Source organism: Nomascus leucogenys, chromosome 20 (assembly GCF_006542625.1).
Source record: "Nomascus leucogenys isolate Asia chromosome 20, Asia_NLE_v1, whole genome shotgun sequence".
Lineage (NCBI taxonomy): Eukaryota > Metazoa > Chordata > Mammalia > Primates > Hylobatidae > Nomascus > Nomascus leucogenys.
Window position 1 is genome coordinate 4195369 of NC_044400.1, and position 12375 is coordinate 4207743.

The 12375-nt window shown below is 34.8% G+C and overlaps 1 protein-coding gene across 4 annotated transcripts in view; it reads right to left on the minus strand.

The window, feature by feature from the left end:
* Positions 1-12375, minus strand: part of ACVR2A (activin A receptor type 2A) — an 88299-nt gene that overhangs the window by 15327 nt on the left and 60597 nt on the right. For 2 of the 4 annotated variants that reach the window (XM_030801009.1, XM_030801008.1), the window contains exons 5-6: positions 4715-4738; positions 944-1087 (exon numbers count right to left, since the gene is read on the minus strand). In XM_030801009.1, the coding sequence (XP_030656869.1) occupies positions 944-1087; positions 4715-4738 (168 nt within the window). The remainder of the gene's footprint in view (positions 1-943; positions 1088-4714; positions 4739-12375) is intronic. The other 2 variants (XM_030801011.1, XM_030801010.1) reach the window with 1 other exon arrangement.

Genomic DNA, 12375 nt, shown 5'->3' on the forward strand with positions numbered 1-12375 from the left:
TAATTTCTTCCCTTATCTTATTTATGAATCTTGGCACAACAGAATACACTTTCTCTCTGAAAACTAAACTGTGGTTTACAGCTACCAAAAAAATGTAATACAGTTCATAAACTCTATGTAAACAGTTCATAGACTGAACAGAGGAGGTAAAAAGGTTAAAATCTAGGTATGTTAAGACAAAGAAATTGCTTATATGATAACTTTGGAAAAAGAAACATCCACTCTCTAAGTATAGTGGTAGAGCCTGCAACACAAAATCCAGCCAAGACGTCAGTACCAAAGATATCATGAGCTGCCAGGGTATATAAGCAAGAGATGGGGAAAACAGAATCATCATAAATCTATACCACCAACGGAACAAAACAAAACACAAGAATAGCTCAGAGGTACATTAGATCAGAGTTTTATGAGAAGTCCAGCCAACCTTAAAAACAATGCAACAGTAAACCAATTATTTGAAGTCTTGATTGCCTCTGAAAATGCATCAAACAAAAACTTAAATAAGTAAACACTCAAAGTAGAATAAAAGTAAATCAAGTCTGGTGATGTACCTCCAAATACCAATTCTAAAACAAAGTATACTACTCTTTTGTTTTTCTGTTTGATTTTTCTGACAATGTAGGGGGATATTAAAATTTAACCACTCAATTAGACTTGTTTATTGCAATCTTTATCTTTATTTAACATTTCTATAGAATTTTCATTGGCAAAAGATCATCTATGCATTCATTTAATTCCACCACTTCAGACAAACATAGTAATTGTTATACTAACAATTCAATTTCTCAGATGCAAAGGCAGGCATTAAAAGAGCTAACTGCTTTCCCCAGTATCACAAAGAACCACCTTGGAACATATGGCTTCTGTTTTGAGACTATTTCTGAGTTATGATGACCTAGCCATAAAATATATATGTAAGATGACAAAACTGCAATAAACATACCTGTATTGGAAATATTTTGACAGCCACATATTCGTTAAGCAACTGGGCTTTCCAGACACAACCAAATCTTCCCCTTGCTTTCACTTCTAATAACTGCAGTGGTTTCAAACCTAGTAATGGAGAAGGTGGGGGTGGTCCTGGGTCCTACAGATAAATAATAATAATACTATAAATAAGCAGAACATGATACACATCAACTCTGAAAATGAGAAAAAAAGTGAGTATACTGAAAAGTCAACTGACAGAAACAGTAAACACATATGGATGACATTAACTTCAATGTTGCCATAATTAGATTACTAATTATCTATAGTGAGCACAAGGCAGGCAACCTGAATTAAGAGTTTTCATAATAATGTTCAGCATTATTGCTATATATGTACCACAGGAGAAAAGATCTAAAATCTTTATGATCAGTCTCACTAATTTTCCCCACTAAGATTTTCTGTGAACTATGAAATACTCCTAACAATATTTCATTTGTTTCATCCAGTGTGTACTTCGAGGAGGATGATTTGAAAAGTGCCAGAAACAGCAAATTATGACTATATATCAGCAAAAACCTCTCCTGAAGATCTATTACTTTCTCCAGTGACTGTTTAAATTTTTTCTTCATTAATCTCAGAGATACCCGCAGTCATTCTTAAACACATTGCAGATAGGTATATCAAATAGAAAGCACATACAGGAAATATGTAAGTAAATATTTCTTTAACCAAACTGCTTGGTTCATTCTAATTTTAAACATATTAACAATTCACCCCTTTGATCTGAGATAAAAAATCATTTGTGTTTTGGAACTGACTGACTGGCAAAGAAGTATGAATAAAAATCCAGAAAAGAAGTGGTCATCATAGTAGATAACAGGATATGGTAAATGAAAGAAACGTGCACTGCTATAGTTTTTTTTAAAATAGAGCAAACATAATATATAAATAGGAATACAGCATCTACAAATCACAAGGGAATCCTATCAAAGCAGAATGCAACCCTTCACTGAAAGCATTCTCTCAGTTCCCTATCTGCAACTAAAGCAAGATGCAGGAAGCCTTTTGGAAAGCTTCCAGAGAAAAGCAACAGAAGAGTTTGGAGGGCTGCATAATGAGTATTTTGAGGAGGAACTAAAATTTCTGTGGCAAAAGCAACTGATATGATGACACTGGGCGGCACCTCAGACACTTGGAAATGGTATGTGATCCCAGATCGATGCATCCTCTCTGCCTTTCTTTTTATCTCTTCTTCTAATGCCTCAAAGACAGTTAGTGCTTTCTTTAGGCATCACTCAGCTCACTGGTGTCACTCAGGAGTTTTAAAAGTATACTGTGTACTAGAAAGAACCTCAGCAACAGAAACATTGCAAGGTGTTATGTAGGAAAAACATGTGATTTCTTCTTCTAAATGAAACCATCTTTATAAAATGGCTTTAGAATTCCTAAACAGTAAGATAAAACAAAAGACTTCTTGTGACTCATTTCAAACTCAGATTTTTTTTTTTTCCATGTACAAGTTGCTTGTCCTTCCCACATTCAAAACATGAAAGAACGTTTCTGTTTAGCAGAGTGATGGGTCAAGGAGGTCAGATATAAATCTTATAGGAAGGATGGGCTCTCAAGTGTGATTCTCAGTGGAGAGGACACAAGAACCTCCAGAGAGTTTTTATTAAAAACTACACCCTCCCTCCCTCATTCTTCAAGTGATCATCTCCATCCGAGAGATTCTACTGATCAGAGCAGACTGCTTATATGAATGTGGAGACAGGACCAAAAAAGCTTGAAAACAACCCTTCTACAGGAAAGGAAATCATTCAGTCCTCAAGGGCAAAGAGTTATTGTATAAATGCATAAAGACATATTTAAACTAAATAGAAAATGTTAGAAAGGTAGAGAGATATGTTTCAAACCAGAGGGGATGCCAAAAACTAAAAACTAAAGTATGCAGAAAATGGCTGAAAGCTGAAGAGGAAAAGTAACTAGGTAGAGGGAATACAGTGCTAAATTACAATATTAAGATTTTTTAGTAGCTTTTATGTACATTGACTGGTAATGTCTCTATAGCTAATCTACACACTACCCATTCTCTGTTCTAAAGGATATCAACAACATGAATATGATTCAGTCCATAAAATAAAATATAGATTATTTAATCCACAATTAATATGTCAGCACTTCAAACTACGATTTTAGTATAACATTAATTTTAGAAAACATAATAATTTTCAATATCTACATTTAGAAAAAAAAAGTTCATTAAATGTTTTCCAAATGCATATACTTCAAGTTCCCATACATTCCCAGGGCTCTGTTTAACAAGTTTCTAAGCTACCATTATTTCATAAAGAAATAATCTTAGATCACCCTCCTACTATAATTTATTCAATATTGTATAGTAACAGCCAGAAAAAATACTGTTGTCAAAATTACTTAAAAGGTAAAAGCTTCAATTAGAAAGAATACTGGTCAATTTGGAAAGGGTGAGAAAAAGGTCTACAAGGTCTTCCTGTAGAATCTCAAAACCTTTAGCAATGACATGAGCTTTTCAAAAATGTAATTTTAAATAATATTCCTTAATACTCAAAAGATTGGGTTCAAAAATGGGTAACTGTAGGACAGATTATAAAATCTCTAATCTTTTTTAAATAAAAAATTACTTGAATGAAACTTTAAATTCATCTCTAAGTTTTACTAATCCTGTAAGAATATTAGAAATGATTTTCAATTAATTGGCATCATTATAGTAATTTATTCACAAAAAAATCAATACTTGATTCTAAAAATAAAAATGTATACCTTTAAAATATATAAGCCCCTGGGAAGACAAATGTAGACATAAATTTCAAAATGACAAGCAATTTCTGATGTCATCCACAAAATATGGCTTTACCTGGCTACATAGAGAAACCAATGGGGAGCAGAGAGGCACCTATAAGGATTTCAGAATTCCTAAAAACTTGCCTAAATTTCCAGTTCTCTTACAACATCCATGCTATTTTGCAAAACTAAAAAGATATGCATTCGAACACGGTTCTGATAACATTTCTTCTTTACTCATTTATATGTGAAAATTATGGTATCAGGTTGAGAACACATACTGAAATGATAACCTGTAAAAAGTAATCCCCTGCCCCCAAACCACTAACCAATATCATTACTATAACCAACAGTGGAATAAATTATTAGAGGTGGGAAGCTACAAAGTCATCTCTGATCATTTTACTTATTCTGAGTTCTCCATTTGAAGGGTGAATTTTAATCTAATTAAACGCTTAAACCTCGGATAACAAAATATCATCAAAAATTATACTCCTGTAGCTAGTTCATTTGCTAAAGATGCCAAAGATGAAGCTATCTAAAAATATCTATTTCACATTTAAATACAATGGGCTGGATTAGAAAATCGACCCCTGTTAAAAATGAACACATGCTGACATTTAAACTAATGACATATTAAAAAAATTAACCAATACAAGGTTTTTGAGGCGAATGGAGCCGTTAAGGTGTTAACTTCTAATCAAGTAAAACAGTTTTTTCTACATCCTACCTTAAATAAATATAAATACTGTTAGTCTCTTAAAACTAAAAGCCATTCCTAAGTCAAATCAATCATGTTTTAATAATAAAAGCTGGGTGAGGGAGAACCCTTTATGACATAAATGTATAAATTATAGAGGATGCACAGTAAAGCAGTAACAACAACAAAAATCTAAGAACAAAATGTTTAGTATGCATCCACAGAAAGTTCCACAACCATAAAACAAACATCAATGCATCTTACCTCTATCATTATATGAAAGGCGTGCTTGTGAAGAAAAAACACAGGCAAAAGAAATTACGATTCATATCCAGAATGAAATGAAAAATGACACATCAGTTACAAAAGTGAAGGAAAGAGAATAATGGTTTAGTATTTTAAAAGTTGGCAATGATCCAATGTTTTACATTGTTTAAATAAAGATAGGGAACACTTTCCTTATAAACAGAGGAAAGTAATATCAAAAAGAACCCCTTAGATATGAGAGACAGGTAGTAAACAAATTCTTGACTCCAGTATAATCCCAAGTTAACTGATCCAATGACTTCATCCCTGCAAACAAACTAAACCAAGTCTTAAATAATGATTATTTATTTTTCTAAGAGCCTCTAGAGTCTAAATTAGAAAACAAAGAATTTACAAATTGGAACTGCCTTCTTGACACTAGAGGGCAGTATTGCCTTTAGCAAAAACGAGCTAGCAGCCCTAACAAATTTACATATAGCTAGAATCAGTTTCTCAGACTTTCTGATAGTTGTCTTAAGAACCTCTAGAATTTCCTATTTCCTGAACTGCCTCACTTCCCTTTCATGGAAGACAGAATCATAATGGTGAGACAGAAAAATGTTTCTGGTGGCTAGGTGCGTGCACTATAATACACCATGGCAAGAAACTAAGACAGGAAAACAAGATCATCAGAATTAAGTAAAACATAGTGACAGAGTATTATCAAACCTACTTGCCCAGCACATCAAGGTGAAGCAGTTAAGCAGTGGTGGCCCTGGGAACAAGTAATCACACATCTCACATTCTAAAGACACTCAGACACTGACAGAGAACAGGATTTTCATTTTTCCAGTCATCCCAAAATAGGTAAGGGTCTAAATTTAAAATTAAAAGAAATATGATCACCAGCGGTAGGGAAGGCTGAGAATTCCTCCAATGGATAATGGTTATGTTCCCCAGTTTCCAATATTTCTATAGAGAACAATAGCACCCACAAAACAGAACTGACAACTCATTTATCTGTACCAGTTGCTTAACTAGTTTTCTTCCTTCTAGATTTTATTCCTGTGATAATGATTCAAGAGTGTTTATAATTCATCCAAAAGGCTGAGATAATCCTACTATCAAAACATCTCATCCAGTACTCCAGAGTAAAATTAATCCCTTGAAAGAAATACATGCCAACTGAATAACTAGACTATGGTTTCCAAAGGCTCAAGGATCTCTCAGATCTTGTTTAAATACAGGTGTTTTCAGAGATAAGGATGACACTATACTAGCACTATGCAAGTAGGTGCTATCCATACATCTTACCAAAAAGTATGTCTCTGCCCAATACATTTCCCAAGAAATGAACATTAGGATAGGCTATAAAATAACCCAAACTGACACCAAAAACAAGCCTCAAAATATCAACTATGCAACAAAATATGAAGTTAAAAACAGAATAAAAAAAATACATTCACTTAAGTACATGAATAAATACAAAATAACCACATATGTTTGCTTAATACACTTCTCAATAAATGAGGATTAGAATAAACAAACAAGAGACACCAGCAACAGTCCTCAATGCATAAACTACATGACAAAATAAGAGGGGTAAAGCAAAATTTTTTTAAATGGCCAGGTGTGATGGCTCATACCTATAATCTCTGCATTTTGGGAGGCCAAGGCAGGAGGATCTTTGAGCTCAGGAGTTCGAGACCAGCCTAGGCAACATAGGGAGATCCCTTCTCTACAAAAAAAAATTTTTAAATTAGCTGGGCGTGGTTGCACATGCCTGTGGTCCCAGCTACTCGGATGTCTGAGGAGGGAAGACATCTTGAGTCTGGGAGGTTGAGGCTGCAGTGGGCTGTGATCATGCCACTGCATTCCAGCCTGGGTGACAGAGCGATACCTCATCTCCAAAAATAAAAATAAAGTAAAATAAAATGCACTAAAATATACAACTAAGCAAAAAGCAAACAAAACTCTGGATTCACAATATAGAAAATGTAGCTTGACTATTATATACTATAACTGTAGGTAACGGTGAAAATCCAATCTGCACATTAATATCAAGCTATTAGGTTTGTAGGTGAGAAGAAGATTTGCTGCTTATCCTTGAAGTGGAAAAAAAACTACTGCCAAATATCAGAAAAGAATGAAGAATAGTTCATTCATTCATTCATCCAACAAATTTTACTGAGTAACTAGTCTGTGCCAGGCACTGACTAGCCAGGCTCTCATGAAGCTTGCAGCAGTGCAGGACAGAAAGACTAATCACCAATTCACACTAATAAAAAGGAATTCAGTACCTTCAACATCTGTAAAGAGAAACCTGACTTATAATGACAGGTAAAGTCTGAGAAGATTTCCCTGTGGAGAACACCCTTGAGAAATGGAGTAAGTACTAGGGGGAAGCAGCTAAGGTGAAAAACAGAGTTGAGACATCCTAGTTTCCTGGCTTATGCAACCAAATGGACAGTGGTTCCATTTACTGACAACCAGGTTTGTGTGAGACAATCACTACCTGTGAATGGTAAGTGCTTGGAGACATATAAATGGAGACATTTAGTAAACAGATACACAGATCTGGAATACAAAAACTCTTTCTAGAAAATAGAGATTTTTGTTTATATACTGTAAACATGTATATATGATATGTACTATAAGTTTTCTTTTATTTACTATTCAAACCATTCCAAGAAATATCTGTATCTCTGTATCTAGAGAGAGAGAGACTAATTTTTTTCTGGGAGTGGAGATACCTCACTCAACAACTTTTTAGGATTACCAGGACGAATTAAGGTCCTCCTATCCAAACTATATGAAAACTGACAAATTCTGAATTTGTTTCCTCTTAATATCAACTAATTATTTTACATTCTAAGAAATTTTACCATTTTAAATTTTAAAAAGACTATCCTGCCAAGCAGAATAGAAACAGAATTTTAAATAATACAGTATATGCAAGGACAATGCTTCTGAACTAAGGAAAGCAAGACATATATTAAGAGATTCAACAATATTGACATGTCAATTGCACAGCAATGATTCCATCCAATTAGATAGTCAAAATTCCTCTGTGATAATTCCTACTTCCTACAGTTTCTCTCATCCTATTCCTCTCGAAAGGAAAGCAAAGAAAGGCCAAGGCAGGTGAAATGAAGATTCTGGATATGTTCCCTAAGAAGTAGAGCACCTCAAGGTAGCCAGCACTGGAGTTAAGTCTGAAAGAAACGTAGGCATGCCCATTCTCCTTTTGGGGTTGCCGCTTAAAAGAATCAGGTTTATGACTGGCTACAGAAGTTTATTTTGATTTATTTTCATATCTGTATTCTGCAAGTGTAGCTGAAAAAACCAGAAAAGAGACCATGTTACACGTGAATAAACTGTGAGACGGTAAAATGGTTATCTACAAGGCCACATATAGTCACTATGAAAACTATTTTAAATGTAGTTTATATACTCTGATTCTTTATCCTACTTTGTGTTTTTTTTTTTTTTCTTTTCGTTTGGCTTTTTTTTTTTGAAACAGAGTCTCTCTCTGTCACCCAGGCTAGAGTGCAGTGGCATGGTCTCAGCTCACTGCAAGCTCTGCCTCCCAGGTTCAAGCAATTCTCCCGCCTCAGCCTCCCAAGTAGCTGGGATTACAGGTGTGCGCCACCAAGCCTGGCTAATTTTTGTATTTTTAGTAGAGACAGGGTTTCCCCATGTTGTTTTCCCATGTTGGCCAGGCTGGTCTCAAACTCCTGACCTCAGGTGATCCACCCACCTCGGCCTCCTAAAGTGCTGGGATTACAGGTGTGAGCCACCACACCTAGCCCCTGCTTTGGTTTTTTTATGGACTCCACTTAATTATTTATTGAAATAAGCCATTCAATCAATGGGCAATAATCCTTGGATATAAATGCCCAGGCTTTGCCACCCACTAGGGTGACTCTAAGCCAAGTCACTTCATCTATGAATGCCTCAATTTTCTTATCTATAAAACGGACTTCAAAACTACAATGAGATAGCATCTCACAAAAGTCAGAATGGCTGATTATTAAAAAGTCAAGTAACAACAGGTGCTGGTGAGGCTGTGGAGAAATAGGAACACTTTTACACTGTTGGTGGGAATGTAAATTAGTTCAACCATAGAAGAAGACAGTGTGGTGATTTCCTCAAGGATCTAGAATCAGAAATACCATTTGACCCAGCAATCCATTACTGGGTACATACCCAAAGGAATATAAATCATTCTGTTATAAAGACACATGCACACGTATATTTACGGCAGCACTATTCACAACAGCAAAGACAAGAACCAACCCAAATGCCCATCAATGATAGACTGGATAAAGAAAATGTGGTACGTATATACCATGAAATACTATGCAGCCATAAAAAGGAATGAGATCATGTCATTTGCAGGGACATGGATGAAGCTGGAAGCCATAATCCTCAGCAAACTAACCCAGGAACAGAAACCCAAACACCACACGTTCTCACTCATAAGTGGGAGTAGAACAATGAGAACACATGGACACAGGGAGGGGAACAACATACACTGGGGCCTGTCAAGAGACAGGGGAACAAGGGAAGGGGAGCATCAGGACAAATAGTTAATGCATGTGGGGCTTAAAACCTAGCTGATGGGTTGATAGGTGCAGCATACCACCATGGCACAGATACACCTAGTTAACAAACCTGCATGTTCTGCACATGTATCCCAGAATTTAAAGTAAAAAGTAAAATAAAAAAATAAACTAAAATAAAATGGACTTGATAAATAGGACAGAACCCCATGGTACTAACAAATTAAATGAGTTAATATGTGTAAAGAGATCTGTATAGTGCCTGATATAATACTCAAAATGAATCTTTTATTACACCAATTAATTTCAAAGTATTAACATATATCAACAATAATTTCAGTAAAAATGATTCTGTTTCAGTTCAATTTTGAAGCTGTTACTCTAACACCAATAACAGTGAATACTTACTGAGCACTTAGCATTAGCTAGGCACCCACATGTGGCTCCTCTCCCAATCAGCACAGATCTGGAATAAGACATTTTTCCTCCCTTCCTCCAGTCTTTGCCTAAAATTGTTGAAGCAACTCACTTCTTACACTCTTTGCCTTTCATTTCCAGGCTACAGTCCATCATCCTGTGTTATTTCACCTACATATTAACTGTAGGCCCCAGAAGGGGAAGCAAGTACTGCCCTCTTGCCACTTTTACCATACACACAGCATGATGCCTGGCACACCGTAGGCAATCAAGCATTGAGTGAGCAGTTAAGCAAAAATGAAAACACTGAACAATTCCTAGCTCATCTGCTACAAGCAGCTTTAGCTAACAATGGGATGTTTTTCATTTCTATTATCCTAATTAAAAAAAAAAAAAGATTTGACAGCAATGAAGTAACTAGGAATGAAAGAACAAGGTCTAGGATGAGGTCCAGGAAATGAAGAACACAGGAAAAAAACAAACTCACTTCGTCCTAAATACACATCTCCTTGCCAGAGAAGGAGGATAAATGATATACTCTGGTCCATATGCACCAATCAACTGACAGAGAACCTGTACAAGCCAAAGAAAACCTGAACTCAAGATTTCAAAATTTAATCAGAAGTCACTCTTAGAAATAAGGTGCATTAATTAATTTTAATGTGCAACTTTACCTTATTTTAAGCTATTGATAAAGGTTTAAATTGTTTACCTTCACCCCTTCCTCCCTTTTTGCTTTCGGACACAGAATTTTGGACAATCTCCAACTGGCCTTGTCTGAGCATTTGTAAGTGGAATAAATTATATATGCCTGATGAGAGTAATTTTTTTTGTCAAGCTGCATATCGAGATAACTTATGACACTTCTCCCCACAATTAGAAGTATATATTAAAGTAAGTTGTAATTTAGGTTACTAATACAAAAATAATCACACACCAAGGTAGGACACAGAACAACATCTATAGTAGCCCTATACTATTTCTTAGACATACACATACACACACCCACACACACACAAAGAATGCTCATGCATAAGACAACAGCATTATGTCATATTTTAAACACACTAAAAAAATACAGTTGCAAAGATTTGTGAGATGTGAGTTCTCTGTCTTAGCAGAAACCTAATACAAACTCTAAGCTTAAAAAAAATCACATTGTACAATTTAAATATACACAATTTTTACCAAAAAATCAAATTTTGGTATTTCATAAGCATACAATAAAACTCCATTACATTTCACTTAAAAACACATAATTTAATAAAACATTAAAAATATAAATCTGAAAAGCTGTCCATATACTGTTAAATTAAAATAAGCCAGTTGTGGAATAGTTTATAGCTCATAAAAAAGAAAAGATATATACTCAAAAAAATAAGGTTAGAGAAAGGTGCCAAGGGATACACACCGATCTGTTAAAATTGATTATTTCAGGAAAGTGACAGAGAAAGGGAAAAGAGGAGAAAATGATTCTATTTTTTCATACTTCTTTCTATACCGTTTGTCTTGATACCACAAGCATGTATTTATAATTAACTTTTTAATTAGAAGAGAATTTTACATGAAGAGAGAAAAAGCAGAAGAGAAAGAGATGTGTTCATACACTCCAATCAGTAGTCAACCTATTATAAGACATGTTTCTATGAATATAGTATTTATTTTGTAAGTATAACTTGTTATTAGCATATTAAATACTCAATAAATTTAGTAAATTTCTCCTGCACCCTTCCCCAATAAGGAAGCAGTATACTCTTCTAAATTAACTTGGCTGAAAAATGTTTTCCTACCCTTTCAGATTCTTATTAATTTTAAATACATAAACTCATGTTCAAGAAGAAAATCCCACAAAGCATTTTCACAGATAGCTTGGTTTCTCAGTGAACAGTAATCTGACATAGCATGAAATGACAACCTATTATTACTTAAAGGCTAAGGTCAAAAGGATTATTTTGTATGCCTAATTTAGGTATCCCAAAGCTTTAGTCCTTATCAGACCCACACCTAGACAAACTATCATAAAGACTGAACATGCTGATGTTATTTAAGAAAGAATTAATTTTCAATACTGAAGTGCTACTTAAATAGCCTTTCAAAGTAAACAAGAAGCTAACTTCGTGCCTTGTTAAAGGTAGGTCATTTCTAACCCTTAAAATTCATTTTCTTATCAAGTGGTATTTTATCAGCACAAATATAGATCTTATATGCAGGAAACAAGCTCACATATGGTTATGAAAGCGGCGCCATTTTACTGAAACTGCATTAACTCTAACCACAATAAGACTTCTTAATAATAGAGTCCATCAATTCCCTCATATTCATGACTCACTGTCACTAGAAAAACCAGTTTGCATTCGGTTTACTCAATGCATATTATAAAAGCATCTTCCTATATGTGGGAAGATAGTTTCAGCACAGGCAAAAGAAAAGTGAGCTGGGTAACGAAAACAGATAGGATGCTTCAATGTGTGATTGAATAATGTCATTCAATTGAAAGAACTGAATAATGTCATTCTCTTATAAATGCCTGAAATACTTCAACTTATTTTACAGCCCCCTGCAAAATCATGGCCTCAAGATTTCTCTCAAGGCAAAGACCTAAAGCACCGGAGTGTTTATTAAAGGAATCCCTAGACATACTACGTTATCATCTCAGTATAATTCCATATGCAACAAACTCAGTTCAGCAATTCAGCA